The sequence below is a fragment of the Lissotriton vulgaris genome, chromosome 4_1, assembly GCF_964263255.1.
Source record: "Lissotriton vulgaris chromosome 4_1, aLisVul1.2, whole genome shotgun sequence".
In the NCBI taxonomy this organism is placed as follows: Eukaryota; Metazoa; Chordata; class Amphibia; order Caudata; family Salamandridae; genus Lissotriton; species Lissotriton vulgaris.
In genome coordinates this window covers 1,587,954,966-1,587,974,971 of record NC_141691.1, presented here as the reverse complement: position 1 = coordinate 1,587,974,971, position 20,006 = coordinate 1,587,954,966, and the positions used below count along the sequence as shown (strand labels likewise).

The window sequence follows — 20,006 nt, the reverse complement described above, 5'->3', positions numbered from 1 at the left end:
TTTCTCTGGTTTTGTACGTGTGAAATGTCCAACTAACTAACGTCCCTAAAACCTGTGCTTTTTTCAGTGAATTTCTAAGGTTATTTTAAATGCGAATTTCTAACTATAACGTCGCTGAAACCAATGTTTTTTTCAGTGAATTTCAAAGGTTTCTTAAATGCCAATTTCTAGCTATGCCTACAGAGGTAGGACATGTGCAGACAGAGGAAGAAAGGTGCAGAAAGAAGCAAGAGATGCACAAAGAACCAACAGAGGAGCAGAAAGCAGCCTTGTTGCTAAGTTATCCTGTGCCCCCAAATTTTTGCTGATGGGTACTGGTGGTAACTGACTCTGACTAACCATGCCTAGAGCCAGTGCTATACTAAAAGACACTTAGAATACAGTGAAAACACCTACACACACTAGGGAACACTATGCATTGGGGTAATGTGACTTCCTCTGTAAGGCCCTAGTACGTAATAGGGCATGGGGATTAAAAATACCTCTAGGTGCAGAAAGATGCTTCTTTAAGTAGTAGTCACATTTGCAGAGTGGTGGAGAAATGGTGCTGGACCACCGTCCATTACTCAAGAATTCCTCTGCATAAGACTTACAGGAGGTACCAGGAAGGCTTCTTGGCTCCCAAAGTCCCTCAGAATGAAATTGGACTTCATCCCCCATCCCTTAGTCTGCCAGGAGGCGCATTTGCAGAATGGTGGAGAAAGGGGGGCATGGCCTCCGAATACGCTTTAGCAATCCCACTGTGTGGGACTTACTGGAGGTAACTAGAGGGGTAGTTGCCCCCCCAAGGAAATCCTTGGGGGTAAACTACTCCTCCTATTACCTACTGTAAGTCCCACACAGCAGGATTGCTAAATTCTCATAGCAGGCCCGCCCCCTTTTCCCACTACTCTGAAAACGCGCTCCCTGGCGCACTCATGGATGGGGATTGAAGTCCCCTTCGCTGCTGGGGGTCCTTACCTCCAGTACGCCCCACAAAGTGGGATTGCTGAGAAGTGGACAAAGGCCACGCCCCTTTCCACACCACTCTGTAAACATACATCCTGGCGCGTTGTAAGTTGGGGTATTAAATCCCCTTCATTTCTTACCTCCAGTAAGAGCCACACACCTGGATTGATGAGAGTACACCAATCTACAAACGCAGCTCCTGGCGCACTGCTGCTCAGGGGATGAAGTCCACTTGTGTCCTGAGGTCCACGGGACACAAGAGGGCCTCATCGCCCCACCACCAGTGCGCCAAGAGGCGTGTTTGCAGAGTGGTGTAAAAAAGGGCGTGGCCACAGACCACCTTTTTGCAACGCAGCTCTGTGGTGCATACTGGATGTGCCTGGAGGGCTAGTCGGCCACCAGGGACCCTCAGTATTCAAGGGGAATTAATTCCCCAACTTACAACGCATCACAGGGCGCGTTTGCAGAGTGGTGCAGGGAGGGGCAGGGCCTCCGACGAGATGGCAGCTTTTTTCTTTATTTTTCAGAAGGTGGGGTGTGTGGCCCTCCCCCTTTTACCATTTTGGGGCCCTAGGGACGAACCCCATCCCGCAAGGCCTGACCCCTATTTATTATTATATTTTTTTCTTAAAATGGGAAGGGGGCGCGTGGCCCGCCTCCAGAGGCCAATTTCGGCCCCAGAGACCCCATCCCCCGGGGCATGGCCAGTCTTTTTTAAATGTATTTGTTTCGAGTCGGGCCGCGTGGCCCCCGCCTCAGGCCAATTATGGCTCCGGGGACCCCATCCCCCAGGGGCGGCTTTTTTATTTTTTTTATTTATTTTGCAGGGGAGGTGGGCGGCGTGGCCCCCCTTCCGGGCCACTTCTGGCCCCGGGGGCCCACTCCCCGGGGCCTGGTCTCTCTGTTGGGGACCATGGGGAGAGCCCCAATGCCCCCACGGTTCCGCCGGCTCCCCACCTCCTGCGGGTGCTGAGCAAGGGGAGCTGCTGACATACAGCTCCCCTTGCTCAAAAGCAATCCTGCTTTGCTTCATTTAACCGAGAGAAGGTTTTCCTGCTCTCGCTTCAGTTTGCTATGGCAGGGTGGAAGCCGTTCTCCCGCCAGGTCATAGCAAACAGCAATGTCCCAGGGGTGGGCACCCCGGGACATTGCAGGAGCCGGCCCTCGGGGGGGTGGCGGTCACCAGGGCCATTGAGGGCTCTAGGAGGGGAGCCGCGTGGCCCCCTCCCTACATTTCAAAGCCCGGGGAGGTGGTGGTCCCTGGGGCTGGGGGGCCACGAGGCCTGCCACTAATTAAGGAAGCCCCCGGGGAGGTGGTGGTCCCTGGGGCTTGGGAGGGGGCCCACGAGGCCCCCCGCCCCAATTATATAAAAGACCCAGGGAGGGGGCGTTCCCCGGGGCAGTGTGGGGGGGTTGAGAACCCCCCACCCTTATTATATAAAAGCCCCAGGGAGGTGGCGGTCCACGGGGCAGCGTCGGGGGGGGGGGGGGGGGGGTTGGGACCCCCACGCATGTATTATTGAAGCCCCAAGGAGGTGGCGGTCCCTGGGGCTGTGAGGGCCCCGCAAATTAATTACGCATTGCCCCCGAGACCTGACCCACCCAGGGGCTTAAGTACAAGGAAGCGCAGAGTCCTCGCCCGGATTCACGCACCCAGCACAAATTCGGGTGATTAAAAAAAAAGCTTTTTTGGGCCCTGGGGGTCCTTGTGGGACCCCCTGAGCAGGCCTAGTTGGTCAAGGTGTTTCTATCCTGCCCCTTTTCTTCATTCCCCCCCCTTTTCTTGTGACTTGGTTACCCAGTCACAAGATGGCTGCCAACATTTCCTGGTTTGGAGTGTTGGCAGTCAATCAGAAATCAGCTTGTGATCAGGAGGAGTTGCGACTCCTCTGTGCTAGGATATCAATATTTTTCTTTTTTGAACTTCTCAGCAACTACTGAATGGATTTACACCATTTAAAAAAGGGTGCTTTCTGTACCAAGACCTACCTTTTAGCCAAGTTTGGTGTAATTCCGTTCAACAGTTCGGGCTGTATGTTCCCAAAATTCCTATGGAAATTAACATGGGGACCCCCCCTTTTTTCTCAGCCCCGCTTTATGAACCACTTTCGGGACAGGAGCTGACCGGAGCACCCCACCAGTTTTGAAAATTTCGCGAAGATTCGTCAACTGGCGCCAAAGATATAGGCAAAAGAAAAAATGCTTTTTGAATAGAAACAAGGTCCTAACTATAACTACCTACTGGCGACCGCCAGTAGGAGATATATATATATATATATATATATATATATATATCGCCTCCAACTCGATTCGAAATTCGGGAATTTGCAGCGCTCACATAGGTGCGGTATCCTGCGGCTGAATCCATGCCGCTTCACATTCACCAACTTCCCCCGGCAACGGGAAAAACGGGTCGCACACCCAGTTGCAGTATTCAAATCCTCTTTATTTTTCTGGTTACAGGGCTCACAGCGCGTAAGATCTACGGGTTTCGGTGTCTCTCCACCTTGCTCACGATCAACGGGTTGCCCCACCCCGTGTGAATTTGAATGTTTTTTTTTTCTTTTGTTTCCTGTCACATGTGTACAAGGATTATGGTCCTTGTAGTTCTTTGTTATTTGCAAAAGTAGAATGTTCGTGCAAGTATAATCTCATTCGAGATTTTTTTTTTTTCTTTACATATCATTTCCCATGTTATCAGCTGTGTTGTTATATAGATTGTGCCGCCTTCCAATAGGCTTAGTCCAATGTCATTATTTTTATTTTCTTTCTTAATATTTTCCTTTGTTTGCTGATCATATGTTATTAATTGCATGATCGTTTCCTGTGATTGTTTATAAGTGCACATATAATTCCTACGACTGATTTAGCCCATTCGGATGCAGCGTTCTCAGGTTTAATATGAATCTTGATTCTGTTTGCCTCAGTTTTCTCTCACGGTCCCCACCGCGTTCCCCTTTTGGAATTGTCTGAATGCCATAAAATTTCATTTTTTGCCAATCTCCTTGATGGAATTGCTCCATGTGTTTGGCTATAGCATTAGAGCAGTCCTTGTGTATTGTTGCCCTCATGTGTTGTAGTATTCTGTTTTTTAATTCCACTGTTGTGCTTCCCACATACAACATTGGGCATGGACATTCCACTATATAGACCGTAAATGGAGTCTTACAAGTGATACATTGTCTGATCTGCCACTTCTTTTTGTTTGCCAATGTTATTTCTTTCATTGGTTTGGCTATTTGGCACATCTTGCATCCGTGGCATTTTACGAATCCTTTTGTTTTCAACCAATCATCTTGTCTCTTTTTTTGAAAATGACTGTGAATTACGTGATCTTTCAGATTTCTTGCACGTCTGTACGTTATGATTGGATGGTTGCCCATGATTTCTTTGACCGTATTGTCCAATTGTAGCAATTTCCAATTTTTTCTTAGGATTTTTCCAATTTGGACGCTTTCTTGAGAGAAGTCCATGATCATACGAATTTTTCCTTTCTCTGTGTCTTCATTTGGATTTCTTCTTTTTAGACACTTCTCCCGTGTCTTGTTGTTTGCTCGTATGAAACTTTTCCTTACTACCTTTACTGGATATTTTCTCCTCACAAATCTTTCCATCGTATGTTTGCTGTTTTTTTCCCATTGTTCTTGTGCCAGAAACCGGTCCTCGGAAGCTTGTTTCCGGTCCAGGGAAGACATGGCTTGGCAGTTCGGGCTGGACTGTTCCCATGAGGCACAGGGTCAGACTGATTTGCATATAGCCATGTCTGAACTTTGGTGGCAGAGTGGGCTAAAGAACGGTGAGGGATTAAACCCAGATCTTTTGACTGGGTGTGAGTGTTTGATTGATTCAGATGCTCCGTCCATCACCACCCCCTTTTGTACCGCTCTCTACCAGATATTACCTTTACTAAGGTAAGTAACTTTTACATCCGATAGAGACATCTAGCCGCAGATTCCTTAACTTTTTAATTAAATACCATAGCTATACCCCCCTGGAGGAGGGACTGCGAACCAATCCTACAAAATTTCTTAAAAAGAACCAGCCGGACATAACTAACAACCGACTAAATGTACATAGGAATAGCAGAACAAGAGCTTGGCTCTTAATAGAATCCATGATTACTGTCACAGAACATATAAATAATAAACAACCCTGCAGACCCGAGAGAAATGAATCTTGAAGGAAAAGGGGGAAAAAACCCTAAAGAACGATCTGTCAGTTATTAGACATTAACATCTAACCCCCAAGGAGAAAGAAAATGAATTGACTAAAAAGGGCTGAGTGCGGGGCTTCCAGTGGGATATGAAGGCGCCTCAATGGTCCGCTTCATCACTACCTGGCTTTGGTCAATACTGCCAGAGGCATCTGTGTCCACCTGCTTTGTCACAGAAAGGGCATATCGGGCACTTACAAAGAAACCCTCTACAGGCGAAAGCCCGTGACCTGTAATTGTTCGGCTGTTGAACTATATTGATAGAGACACCATCCTACAGTTTGCCAGAATGCATAAAGTTGAGCTGATGTTTGACTCGCGCCGAATCATGACTTTCCCGGACTACACAAGACTAGTGCAGCAGCAGCGCCAATCCTTCATGGTCGCTAAGCGCAGGCTCAGAGAGCTCAATGTCCAATATATGTTGTTTGTACCCGGTCAGGATGCGCGTTGCCTTCAATTCCAAGATGTTCTTCTTCGACACGCCGGAGGCGGCCTTTGCCTGGGCAGATAAAAGAGCTCATCTGCAGGCCCACACGCCGCCACGATTGGAATCGGACTCCTCTCAAACTTCGCAATGCTCACAAAGGAACCATCCGAAAAGAAATAACTAAACAGAGACACCATTCAGGCTCAAATCTGCGTACACTGACCACTGAGGCTGCATCTTAAATGAACCCTAACTGCTAAGACCTAGTGCGGAGAGGCATATCTTATTCACTTACTCTTGAAACTCTTTTTCCGTTTGACTGCTATCAAGGCGTGGCGACCCATCATAGAACAATCACGTCCCTAGACTTTCATGTTCACGATGAAGGGGAAGTTGGGAACCGATTGGCGAAGAAACTCTGGCCCTCCCCGTTGGGGGTCTCGAGCACCCTCCGCCGTGACAGATGCTCCAGTTTCAAGGCAGTATTGGGATGGTGTTGGGGCAGGAGTTTCTTTTCAGTGGTAAAAATATTTTCGTTTCTACTGTTAATTTTACACAGAAGCACAGTTCAGACCCCATATGCAAAACGACAGGTGGATGCCATAAAGATGGGATGACTCGTCAAACACACGAGGCCCTGCTGGGGGAACTCACAATCGTTAGCTGAAATGTTAAAGGGATATTAAATAAAATCAAGCGGGGTTCTGTTTTACGGCAGGTGTCCTTCTCCAACAGGAGACCCATCTGCTCACTGATAAAGCCCCCTTTCTGGCCATATTTGGGTATCATGAAGTTTACCACTCTGGGTTCACCAGGGGTTCTCGGGGCACAACTGTTCTTTTACATCGCAGGGTCCCCTACGTTCACACTAAGCAATGGCTGGATCCAGGCGGTCGCTACACTATCATATCAGGAACACCATACGGCGAACACATCACCATTGGCAGTATATATGCTCCTCCCCACCTAGGGAACACCTTTATCGAACAGATTACACAGTTGTGGGGAGAGCTCTCTGAAGGCATGACACTGCTGGGGGTGACTGGAACTACGTGATGGCCCCAATTGACAGGTGTCGAGACCCGTGGATGGCGCCCGGGGGGTGGGGGGGACAATTCAAACTACACCTCCTTGCCACTACATTGGGATGGGCAGACGTCTGGCGAGACCATTACCCGGAAGTACAAGGATACACTTAGATGTCTGCAGTTCATGGGTCCCTGTCCAGACTGGACCATATCTTTACACAGCGTCGCTGTGTCCACAGGGTCTCCCACATCTCCCACTTATCGTGGGGACTCTCGGATCACTCCCCGGTCTTATGTAAGCTCAGCACTAGGGCATAAAAAAAACCTTCAGATGGCGCATGTCTCCATGGCGCCTCCGAGATCCAGAGAACCGGGAGACCATATCGAGGACAGTGTCAGATTACCTGGCGGCGAATGTGACCTCCACCCCATCCAAAGTTATTTTATGGGAAGCACTCAAACCCACCATTCAGGGCTTAGACAAATTTTCGCACGGGGATGAACGTGAACGACGGGCGGAGCTAGATCACCTTGAAAATCCCCCAAGGAGCTTCGAAGCTCAACTAATAACCGACTTTAACCCACAACACCAACAAAATGTACTTTTTGCGCAATAGTGCATACAGCAGCATCTCACTTAGAAGGCGATAGAAATGTGGTTAGCCACAGAACACCGGATATACCATTGGGGGAATAATTCAAGTAAAATGCTATACAGACTGTGCCAAGCTACTAACTCCCCTTTGTACGCTGAATAGTCGAGTCCGCATCGGACGTTGTACAACACCTACATGGTGGAGAAGCAACTTCGATTGATGCCACTGATGTCAGTATCAGAGCCGGCTGAACGAAGTCTGGCGTCGTATGTTGAGATCCTGAAGGACTATGTACCTATGTCAAAGCCGCGCCGACCCCTCGTCTCCAAAGGCTCAATTGTTACAGAGGGCAAACCTTCCGACGGCGCCCCACTCACCTCCTTGGGGCCAAAAGGCACTCCAGAGGGAGATGGAGTCCCAAAGATGAGGTGCAAGGAATTATAATATTCCTTCATCTGAGCCATAGACGCACCAACTCCCGAAAACAAGGGGAGACGCGGTGCGGAGTAGCATACTGCCTCCCACACCGTCGAGCGAGAGGAGCCATGGGAAATGAAGTCCCCATGCGGTGAAGTCCGAGAATGCCGCCACTTCAACCACCTCTTACCTTTTGACTTCCCCTTAGAATGACGTCCTCCAGACCGGCATCGGCTCCTAGATCGACTTCATTGTTCCCAAGACAATCAAAACCAAGACAGGGAAGCCTCCGAGGATCGTGAAACACACGCTGCCATCAACTTCAAATATCGCTCCTTTAACGACTTTGGTTTTAGTTTCTGGCAGGAGCCACAATCTTCGGCGTTTTGGTGCTCGCCTAAACACCACATACAAATTGTATGCGGGTCCGTCACTGACATATGTCGGTTACAAGAACCACAAGGTTTGAAAGCTGTAGACATCAGACAAAGGTACACTTCCACCGACACAAAGTGTCGAAGCAGGTCAGGAAGAAATCGATCTGAGGAACCTCTTCTCCGGATCTGCGTTACAGCGCGGAAAAAAAGAAACTGAGCACAGGATGAGACTTATATGGCTACACTGACGACAGGGCCGGAGTCTACCACATCGCAGAGCCGTACGACACTGTTCTCTTGGCATGCAGAAAAATTTCCAGATCCAGACTGACGCCTGGAGATAATTCAAAAGTTAAGGAATCTGTGGCTAGATGTCTCTATCATCAATAAAACAGAGTATGGAATACGTAGGTATTTGACCATTGTTAATTTATTTTTTCTATAAAATGCTATATTTCGTATATGGTTCCACTAATAGGGAAGAGAATAATAAAATGTACATAATGTTCTGAAAATTACGAGCAGTAAAACAAAAACAAACAATGCAATATCTGAAACGTCAATAAAGTTAAGTTGAATATATTTGCAGTAAACAAACACAACACAAGAATAAATGAAGCATTTCGCCAAAAGGGTTTCAAGTTTTCTCACACAGTTCATACAATATATCTGTCTGCCACTATGGGCCTGATTGAGTCAGGTGGAGGGGTATCTCTGTGGGGAGACACTTCTTTTTCCCATTCCAAATGAGCAGGTGTTTCAAGATCTGAAATTACAGTGTGCGCAAAAACGAAACCTGTAATTTTGGGCCCTAAACACTGGAACTACAAACCACGATCAGCATCCAGTAAATCCTGGCTGGCTGGGCAGGTATGTGAGTTAAGGCAAAGCATTAGGCCAGTGGCAAGGGGGAGTAGACAAGGCCTTCCTTAGGCTCATCAGACCCTGCTCCAGGCCTCAAAACCCCACCAATGTCCGACCTCCAGCGGTCACCTCCTGACCAACAGAGCCCAAGGCTGGAGGCCCGTGGCTGTGGACCATTCCCCCCTTCCAAGCTACAGAAGAGTGGGAGCAAAGGATTGGATGGGGCTGGGGAGGGACAAACAAAGCTTCCCCCAAGCTACTAGAGCCTGTCCACATTTTCCCAACCCCGATTCTGCAAACTGCTACGTTGCAGCCAGCACCCCTCTAACGCTCTACCAGCTCCCATTACAACTTAGGGGCTAGTGGTAAATGTGAGCATTAGGCAGTCATTTCACTCATAATTGGACGTTCCTAACCTTCTTACTTGTGTTGTAATATATGCCGATTTTATGTATTTTTCAACAATGTGATGAAAATGATCAGTAAATGTTTCTGTGTGCTTACCACATTAGGATTGAAAGGTGGTGGGATCTTCTTTTTCTCAAGGTCACTCCAGTTTATGGTTGCGAAGAAAGGGTGGGTTTGAATGTCAATCTGTAACAAAAAAGGTGTTCCAGTTTCTTTAAGCAGAAATCAATTTGGTTTACTTTTTTCTTTGTCTATTAATGCTGGCTTATATCTCGGAGGTTGCAATCCCTTCAGATTGCTGAGTTTTAACACACAGTGCATAGTAATTCTTTAGCTATGCTGTGTCAGTAGAAGCTACAAGTCCAGCATTACTGCTTCTTTTGGTCTGTATCACGGCTGGTAGGGGTCCAGCTGTACAGACTGCCTATGCTATGTGTTTAATACACTTACCTGCTCCACTGTTATTCAAAGTAGTTATCCCTCCCTCTGTGTCAGATGGAATGGGATGCAATGTATGGGGAACTGAAGGTCAAGACCCTAATGCAATGCTAACAAATAAGAGTCTGTTTTTTTGTTTTAAGCATAATGGGAGCCCGAGTGTGCTGTATAGGTTAAACCTCTCCCTCCTCCTATCTTCTTGTTGATGGGCCTTCTGTGGAGTTTAGGCTTGGGTGGCGGGATCCTGTTTAAAGACTCTTGTGTGAAGGTTAATTTCTACTCCTCTGTAGTTAGAAGAGTGTTATAGTTTCATAAATAATCCATTCAGGGTTACTTTTTAAGCTTGAACCTTGCTTGTAGTGGGCTGGCCTTCCACGGTTCCCCAAGAGGTACAGGTTTTTGGGGGAGTCGAGGGTTCAACTGTATAATTGAAATAGACTGTACGGGTTTCCCCCACTCAAGGTCAGGAAACGAGGAATACAATTGTACCTTCCCACCTTTTGGGATTGTCTTGGAAGAGCACAACTGTGTACACTCCCACCTTTTTGTATTGTCCTGGAAGACTGGGCCTTGCTATAATCCGGCTATTCATCTACCTTCCAGCCTATTCCGGTTTCAATCATGCTGAGACAGGAAAACAACTCTCACTCGGCCGTTTTGAAAGTTGGCCTCATGAACTGTATGATGATACAAAACCATGTGAATCAGGGAGAAAGGGAGTAGTGTTATCACTCTGAACATGCTGGCCCTTAGCTGAGCCCATTCATTCCTAAAGGGACTAAATTGGCCGATGGCACAATATAGGATTTATAATTCTCAAATATAAATGATTGCTGTAGTGCAATCATGTGGAACAATTTGCACTTTCTGGGCTAAACCAGCATGAGGCTGGAAAGTTCATAACCACTTCCTTAGGTCGTAAAAGAAACACTGACATATGGATAGAATTAGAGCTGGCTATAAATACGAAAGCTTGTTTCAATCAGCCCATTACAGTCAAAAATAATTTTACTAAGGGGTTTGTAAAAAGGTTAATTATAATTGGTGAATGGGAAGAGCTTTGGGAACCTCAACAATTAAGAGAATTGAGTGGAAAACAGAAGTGAGCAAACAAGGCATCTTAAGAGCAACTCAATAAACACACTTAAAGAAAGGACAAGTAAGAGTTCCTAAGTGCATTTGCTTCAGGAAGTAGAGAAGAATTTTGTAGACCACTCTGTTGAATGCTCCATAAAGAACATCCCCTGTTCTTTACAAATAATCCAGAAGAGAAGCGAAGACTGGCAATGCCTCTTGGATGACTGATGCCAGAATAGGAATACAAAACAAATGGCCAGTCTCCACAAAGTCTTGATTGTTGGTATGATTATACATTACAGCACTTTGAGTATAAGAAGTTACATACTTAAATTCAATTAGCTACCTAAATGGTAAAGTTGGGCAGACATCTATACTAGGAAACGTTCAAGTGTCTTTCAATGCTGTAGGAACAACTTATTGGGGATGTGGCTCAAATTATGGGAATTTGATTTGCAAGAGTTTCAGGAGGACGAGTTAACACTAGATTCAAATCATTTAACTGCTGTAGGCAAAGAATCAGGTGAGCTGCAGTTGAATAACTAGTATTGTTTTACTCAGAATGGAGAAATATGGCCTGATCATGGAGTGTTTTGATGCTAGTGGACAAGTCAATGACAATGCATTGTGTTTCACCTCTGAAGTTACTGAAAAATACTGGGCTAACTACAGATCAGGGAATAAAGGAGGTAAAATGGACTACAATGGCAATTGATTGGCAAGCGTCTCCTAGCATCTTAAAGAGCTCATATTCTAGTATTACCAATAAATGGCACCCTGCCCAACATTCGAAACTGGGGTAAGGGAATATTAAGTACTTACCATTTGACACTAAAAAGCATCATATATCTCATTCACTATGGACTTATTTGTGTCTCCTGCAATGTTTATTTGTAGTCTTGGATTGCGTCACTTCAACTATGTATGCTGTGTATATATATATATGTATGTAGCGGTCGAGAAAGGCAAACGCCGAAATGCGTCCCGCTTTGTGATATAAATAAACAACTTTGATTTAACCTGTGAGTGCGGAACCTTTCTTGACTGACGAGGAAGTTTGAAATATATATATGGTGTTGTGGAGAGCGGAATAAAACTCTATGTACTGGGAGTAAGCCCCAGTGGTGATAGATAAGAGGAAGGTGAAAGAGGGAGGAGGCAGACCTAGTGGAAGGGGTCAGAAGTCAAGACTGTGAGGTAGTGCTTCTTAAAGAGGAGTGTTTTTATTTTGTTCTTGAATTGTAGGAGGGTTGGTGCTATTCTGATGGAGAGCATGTTTCAGAAGCTGGAGGCATAGGCCGATGAGGCTTGTTTTCTCTTTCTTACACTGTTTACTCTAAAAGATGCTGAAACTACACTTCTGACAGTGACTACCAGATAGTGTTAGTTAGGTAATTAGACGGGGTCATGGTGTAAAAAGGCTTGTTGGTGATGCCGCTGATTTTGAAGATGATCTGGGATTGCAGGAGGAGACAGTGTAAATCCTTTAAGGTAAGGGTGAGAAGATTTTGCAACAGCAAGGTGTTGTCAGCATACTGGTGGATCCTGATATTGTTGTTTGCAAGGGCGGCACCCAAGGGTTTCATACAAGGTTTAAAAATGGTGGGTGACAGAAAGGAGCCAAGGGAGACTCCATAGGTGACAGAGTGCAGTTCTGGAAGTTCCTATCTGAACGAGTTACTGTTAATTAGCAAGGTAGCACATGAACCACTGTAGGGCTATGCCAGTGAAGCCCATGCAAAGGTTTCAGGGTGTGGATCAATGGTAAATGGTCAACAGTGTTGAAAGTTGTAGAGAAGTCCAGCAGGACTAAGCAGCACAGGTAACCTTTTTTGTTGGGGACGAGCGTATTGTTGACTACTTTAAACATGGCTGTTTAAAAACATCAGTGTGGTCTGGACCTCGATTAAGAGTCTTAGAATAGATATTTGTGTTGGTATGCTCCTGTAGCTGGGCGGTGACTGCCTTCATAAGGTATTTCCTAATGGGAGGTAGGTTTTGGGACAGAAGTTGGCATAGGCAGCTCGAGCTTGTGTAGGATTGTTCAGCAGGGGCAGGATCAATCCAATCTTGAGGCTGCTGAGGAAGGTGCGTTGGGTTAGTGAGATATTGACAAAGTGGAGAAGAGATGTGAGGTTTCTCCTTGAAGAAACGTAATGATGGGGGAGACTAACAAATCATCTTTGTTGGAGGGGGCTTTGACGGACTTGAGATTGTTGGAGAGGTCTTTGTGGAAGCTAGTGATGTAGGATGACTTGTTGGTTGTGGGGCAGCTGTGTGTAAATGATGGTGTGGATGACAATGATGAATTGGTGATGTTAGATCGGAATGTTGATTTTCTCCATGAAGAAAAGGATGATTGCGTTGCTGCGATATGTTTGCATACAAGAAGCATGGCCATAATTGTCTATATTTTATTTGTGACTATTTTAATATACTAACTTCAATTAAATGCTGTTCTTAGCCAAATCCAATAACATTTCATTATGAAAATTACGATGGAGTCAAAGTGTTTAAATATATGCTAATGTCAGTGCCTTATCAATGCTTCTTATTCAATTTAAAATGTAGCTCTATCCATCTGGATATTTTGCCAGCGCACCATACATGGAGATATTAATGCTGTACCAACGTCTGTCTTTTGCCCAGCTATCAGGCAGCATCAAAGTACGTAGCACACAGTTCTAACTACATTGTTTGCCAACATACATCTTTCCAATTAAATTTCAATGATTACCAGTGCAACAATTTACCTGCCAAAATTTCAAATAGAGACACTTCAAAATTTTACTTTGTGAAAGCATGAAGCAATGAACTGTGGTTACATAAAATTTGTTATTCCACTACTCGTCATTTCCCAGTGTGCTACAAGTGTGGCATGGAGCAAAAGTAACATTGTACGGGGCGTGGCTTGCGCGCCGCTGTGATATGGCGTGTCGTGCTTGAGCTCCGGGGTGACAGTGGCTGCAAGGCAGATTACGGTCCCCACACTCGGTGACATTCTTCAGAAACCGGAGTTATCGTTGCCGGAAGATGCGGTGAACAGGCTGTGCCGTTTTTCGCTGCTCCCGCTGTTCGGGTTGAGTGTCCCTTCGCCGCGGTGCCATTCTCCTCAGGATTCTCGCGGGCGGCCGCCATTTTCTGTCAAGGTGGCGGTGCTCGTGGTTTTCTCCCGACGCTGTGCATTTTGCTGAAGACCTGCACTGTCCTCTACTGAAGAGGCGTTCCTTCACCAATATAGTGCCTGGGTCTCCCTGCAAGGGTTTCTTCGTTTTCAACTATGGGAATTTCAATGAAGTAGAGACTTGTGGTCCCCACACATGACCGGCTTCTTTAAAATGGTGAAGCATGCACCGGTATAGAAGGTGAGCAGTCTGTGTCTTTTTGCTGCTTCCTCTGCCTGGTTTGAAGAGCCTTACGTTGTGGCTCCCCTCGCTGCAATATTTTCGCCATTTTGTGTTCTGGAGATAGCACTTGTATTTTACTTCAGTTGTTGCACTCTATACCTGACGAATTTCTGGCAACCATTGAGGAGGCGATATTTAGGACTGTGGTTCCTAGGTCTTTCTGAAGGAGTCTTTCCTGTGTCTCAGACGGCTAATGGAGCTCCAATGAAGACCTAATTATCAGTCATGTGGAACTGCGCTGTGTTGGTTCTCCACAAAATAGCGGAATCTGTATTTTGAGTGCAATGCTGTTGATGCTTTTTCCTAAAAGGTGCCTGCTGACCTTTTTTCACTAAGCTGTTTCAGTGGCGACATTATGTTGTGATCTTTTCTGTAAATCAGTCAGTGTTTGCCCCTGTACTGCGTAAACTACTATATTTCAGGGTGCTCCTTTTGTTTTGTGAAGTGTCTGGAATTCTTCTCTTCCATACTCTAATGGCTGACAACATGGGCCTTTCTCCCAAATCCAAAGACTTGAAGGGTAACCTTAAAAGATCTAAGCAAACTTCTCCTACTCCGGAACTATCTCAGAAAGATGCTGGTACTACGCTGGATACTATTTTGTCTCGTTTAAACGCTGTTCATGACATTGCGCAGTCAACCAAAATTAATACTGATCAACTTCAAGTTGAGGTTGCAGCAATCAGAAATGACTTTAAATCCCTATCACTTCGTGTTTCTGCTGCTGAATCAAGGATAAGTGGTGTGGAAGATACTGCGCAACTACATTCTAAATCGCTGCAACAGATGGAACGCTCAATGTCTGCGTTATGGAGAGACCTTACAGAGCAGGAAGATTGAAATCGCAGGAGCAATATACGTATTTTTGGTCTACCCGAGGATGCGGAGAAATCCGCGTCAACACTGATCGACTTTTTGTATCATTGAATTCTTTCTGTTTTGCAGATTTCCTTTCAGTAAGACTTTGAAATTGAACGAGCTCATTGAGTTCCTACATTCCGGCCTAAATCTTCACCTCATCCTAGAGCGGTGATTTTTAAACCTCTGCGTCATCAACACTGAGCAAATCCTAGCTCAGATGAGGAAGATCAAGGCTGTCACTTGGGAGGGCCACAGGATTGCTATTTCCCAGGATTTTGCTAGAGACACAGTTATCAGGCGGAAAGGTTTTCTTAATCTACGAAGAGGATTACTTGACATGAACATTCCGTTCTCCTTTGCTGGTCCTTCACCATTCCGTATAACTTTTAGAGGTCGCACTCAGATCTTATATGAGCCTTCGGATCTTTCCAGCTTCCTGGATAATCAGATGGAGTCCCAGATGAATTCTGCACCTTCTCCTGGTCCCTCTGGTTCCTGAGTATTCTCTGAAGAGTTTTTTGCAATCTTCTTGGCTTGTTCTGTTTTCTCCTTTATGATACATTCCGTTTACTCTTAGCTCAATATTTCTCTTTTCTTTTTCTGAGATTTTGTTAATTAGTTTCTTACTTCATGTGTTTCATTTCTTTTTCTGTTCCTGTGTATGTATCCTTATGTGGTGGTAATGCTTCACTGTTTTTAGCCTGTTTGCTGTGTAGGACTTGCTGTATGCTAATCCTATGGTCTTTATTCTTCTTGTTATGCAACTGTTATATGATGGGTTCTTCGGTTGTTCTAATCTTTTTTATTCCAGGTTCTTTTCTCCGTTATGTTGTATTTTGTTTATTTCTAACATAATGTCTCACTTTTCTTCTTTAGAGGTCCTGTTAATATGTTTCCTCATTTTTGTGTTTCATTCTTTTTCCATTAGGTGATCCTCTACATCTGTCTTTATTTGTCTTCATGTGAGTATATCATTTGTCTCCGTTTTATGCGTTCTTATTCTTGTTGTTTTGGTTTTATATTTATTGTTTTTTTTTAATATTCTTCTGATTAATATATTGAAATGTGAAATCAATTGTTTTTTGCTATATGTTTACGGTTTGTGAGATCTGAATTAATATCTCTGGTTTTTATGGTCAATTTGATGAATTCATATTTATTGCTATTTATTGTTATATTTGGCTTATGCTAATATTTCTGCTGTTATCCATTACGATTTAGCTTTTAACTGTTTTTATGCACTTATTCTGTAGCTTTTTCTACAGTTGGTGATCCCTGATTTCGCCGAATTTGCTCTTCTCTTTCTTATTACTGGATATACTTCTGTATAGCTATATTGTGTGATTGCGAATCTCTCATATGAATTTTTCTGATTCTCTTTTTGTTAGACCTGTCAGCCTTAGGGTGGTCTCCCCTACATTTTTGCCCTTTTTGCCTCCCATTTTGACCTTACATTTTGTTGGACTTAGGACTCTGGGCGCCTCACCACTGCTAAACAGTGCTGAGGTGCGGGTGCTCTCCCCTAAAAACCTTGTGAGGCTGGCATATCTGCCACAAGCCACTGCTACCGCAGTAAGGCTAACCCTCCATAGGCTAACATTGGGAATCTCTCCTTATGGGATAACTTCTGACAGGGACCTAATAAGTCTGTCATGTTTGGTCTTGTTGGACTCGGGGCGAGGAACCCTTTCCAATGATATATAGGGTTTGGGCATTACTACGCTAGGGATCCCACTTTTATAAAGTGGACCTTTTCCTGCCTACACTCAGATTAGGCTCTGCAGACTCCCCCCTCCCCTCTGCATACTGATAGCCTGCCTGGGTTGGGAGGTGGGAGTGGTGATTCACACCTTCATCCCTGGGATGAGCTGTGATGGGCTGCCCACTGTAGCCTTAACGGCCTGTCTCTCGTCACTGTGACAGCTAGGTCAGGGAAGGCAGGGAACATACCAGAACTCCCTGGACTCTTCCAGAAGCCCCTGCCCCCAGACCCTTCCAGAGACTTCTACCACTTTCTAGCCCTTAGACTGAAAGATATATATGGGAGGGTCCTGGCCTCACTTCTTTGTTACACTGCTGGACCTGGAAGAAACTCTGCGGGAGTGAGGACTGCTGCGCCAGGAAGGATTGCCAACTGGAAGGAGGCTGACTGCTCCCAGGAACTGCTGCCCCTACCTACTGAGCTGCCCTACTGCCTGTTTATCCTACCCTGCCAGGGAGACTGAAGGGATACCATCACCAGAGTGTCTCCACCAAGAGGTTAATTAATCCCCTGCTCACTGTGGGGATTGTAAGAGTCGCCAGGACTACAAGGACTGTCTAACCCCCTGCCTAGTGGGGATTCATATGGACCACCAAGCTTCCTGGCTGTCTGAACTGCCTCTGCAGCGCTGGGGGGTGTAAGGACCATTGAGTTATCCCCAAATCGCCACCGAAGCCCAGGATCTGCCAACACGTTGTGGCGCTGTGAAGGGACTGAAGCGCTGAAGCCCTGTTAACCTCGGGTGCCCTCAGGAGCCCTTAAGGCATGATATAGCGCTGTGCCGCGAGAGTGCCGAGCTCTGGACGTCGCCGCCACGGTTTCTGTTTAGGGGATACTTAAAACTGCCTCCCAATCGTCATCACCGCAGCCCGGGTGGAAAGTACACCTAGATCGCTTGGAAAACATCCTTCTTTTCCCCCGTAAGCACCGCCGCGGCCCGGGAGCTTCGGAAGCCCTGTGCGCGTCACACTCAGCATCAGGAAAAGCCGCGCTGGGATTGGGTACCCCCGGGGCGTTGCCCAGTAACGAGGGAGCGTCCCCAGCGAGAGCCGCACTGGGATTGGTGTCCCATCAACAGGGCCGTGCCAGGATTGGTGGATACGGGAAAGGGGTTGCCCAGCAACTGCAGGCTTCCCCAGCAAGGAACCACCGCTGCAGGAAGAGCCGCGCTCGAGGGCGGGCGGGGCTGCCTCGCTCCCTACACACGCCGCGTGGATCAAGTGCCCCGGAGTCAGAGGAGCTTCGCGCCCGTGCCTACAATCCCCGCCGCAGGTAACCCCTTGCACATCCGGTTGCTGCGAGGGAGCGGGTTGTGGGCCGGGTAGGATCGCTAATGTGCCTCAGGTGAGGGGCTTGCTCTTTTGAAGTGTGGGAACTGCCTGAACTAATAGCGGACGGCCGGGACAGTGCACTTTGGCGGGAGGGGAAACTGGAAGCCTCCTTGTTTTGAACCCAAAACCGATACAGTGCAAACTGCCATCAGGGCTTAACCACCGTCCCTTGGGGAGCTGATATACGCGGACTACAAAGTGCCTCATGCTCATAGCGCCTGGTAGCCGTGCCCAATCCACTACTGCCTCAGGAACTGTTTACTCATATACCCTAAAGGAACAGAGACTGGCTAGCTCTGCCTTAAGTGATTGAGGAACTGTTTTGTCCTAATGCGTGCTAATTAAAAGTCAGTCCCAACTCGGAACTGTGTATCAAAGGTACCAAAGGTTATTTGACTGACGCCTATTGATTGTATATGGTGCATCCTCACTATTTTTGGATCTTGCATAATTTTTATATAAAGATTTTTAGATTTTTATATAAAACCGGTGTAGTGTTTTTCGTCTGGTATGCGTGTTTCACTGGGAACTGTTGGTGTGTTGCACAAATACTTTACACATTGCCTCTGAAGTTACGCCTTTGCTGCTCTGCGCCAAGCTACCAGGTTGGAAGCGGTGGTCCCTACTTGGACTAGGGTGCATACCCCTGCCAACTAGAGACCTCGGTTCTAACATTGGTGATCGAGCGGTGGGATAGGACTTGTGCTTGTGTAACACCACGCAGCGACGCAGTGTACACCACAACCCTACACCTAACTCTACTGAATTTTTGTCTACCCTCTCCAATTGGCATTTTTAATTTTTGTTTAAATTCTCCCTGACTGGCTGCTCTTTTTAAAAGTCCTTTTGCCTAAGTCCCATTTGGTTTTCTCTACAAACGTCTGAGGCCCTACCTAGCAAGATGGAATTCGAACTGGCCAATCTGGAAGTTTACACAGTGGCACAACTCAAGGAATTCTGCGAGGAGAAAGGGGTGCCCTTCAAGCGAAGCGCCAAGAGGGCAGCGCTTCAGAAAGCCTTGAGAGCATGGGTAACGGCCCACCCAGAAGGAGATGGAGAAGGGGACGGGCAGGGAGCGGAGCAAGGGGCCACAGGAGAACTTGACCTACTGCCCTTGGTGGAAAATGGCAACTTGTTACCAGGTACAAGAGTACCTTCCAGGGCAGGCAGTAGTGTGTCAGTAAGGACCCTGTCCTCAGAGGAATTGGAGGACAGGAGAGAGGAGAGACAGTTTAAATTGGAACTCGCCAAATTGGAAAGGGAGCGTGAGAAAGAAAGGTGGACCATGGAGGAGAGGAAACTTACCCATGAGCTCAACCTTAAGGAACTGGAGATTCGAGCCCTACAAGCAGGGACGAACAGCATCAAGAGTGGTGGCAGCATACCTACGGAAGCTTAACGTGAGTCCAGGGTCTTAATGCCTAAAGATGTGATGGCCAGTTTTAAGGTGGGGGATAATATTGATAAGTGGTTAGCTGCCTATGAGGTGTCACTAAGAGCCCATGGGGCCCCGGGGGATTAACTGGGGGGGGTGGTCTGTATAAGTACATACCTCTGGAAGTTAGGGACACACTCCTTAGCCTAGAAAAGGAAGACCAGACCGACTATTCTGTTATGAAAGAAGCATTGCTTAAGAGGTTCGGTCTTACCCCTGAGAGGTATAGGCAGAGGTTTAGGAATAGCCACAAACTTCCCACACAGAACTGGGTAGATTTCCTGGACTACGCTAGTAAAGCTTTAGAGGGCTAGGTGCGGGGCAGCAATGTGCATGACTATGAAGGATTGTATAACTTGTTTTTAAGAGAGCACCTTCTAGAGAAATGTTTTCCAGAGCTGCGCCAACACCTGG

General features: G+C 46.4%; 1 protein-coding gene across 3 annotated transcripts in view; it reads right to left on the bottom strand.

Annotated features, from left to right (window-relative positions):
* SGK3 (serum/glucocorticoid regulated kinase family member 3) overlaps positions 1-20,006 on the bottom strand; it is a 652,786-nt gene that overhangs the window by 39,513 nt on the left and 593,267 nt on the right. For all 3 annotated transcript variants that reach the window (XM_086965820.1, XM_086965822.1, XM_086965821.1), the window contains one exon: positions 9,378-9,467. In XM_086965820.1, coding sequence (XP_086821946.1) covers positions 9,378-9,467 — 90 coding nt within the window. The remainder of the gene's footprint in view (positions 1-9,377; positions 9,468-20,006) is intronic.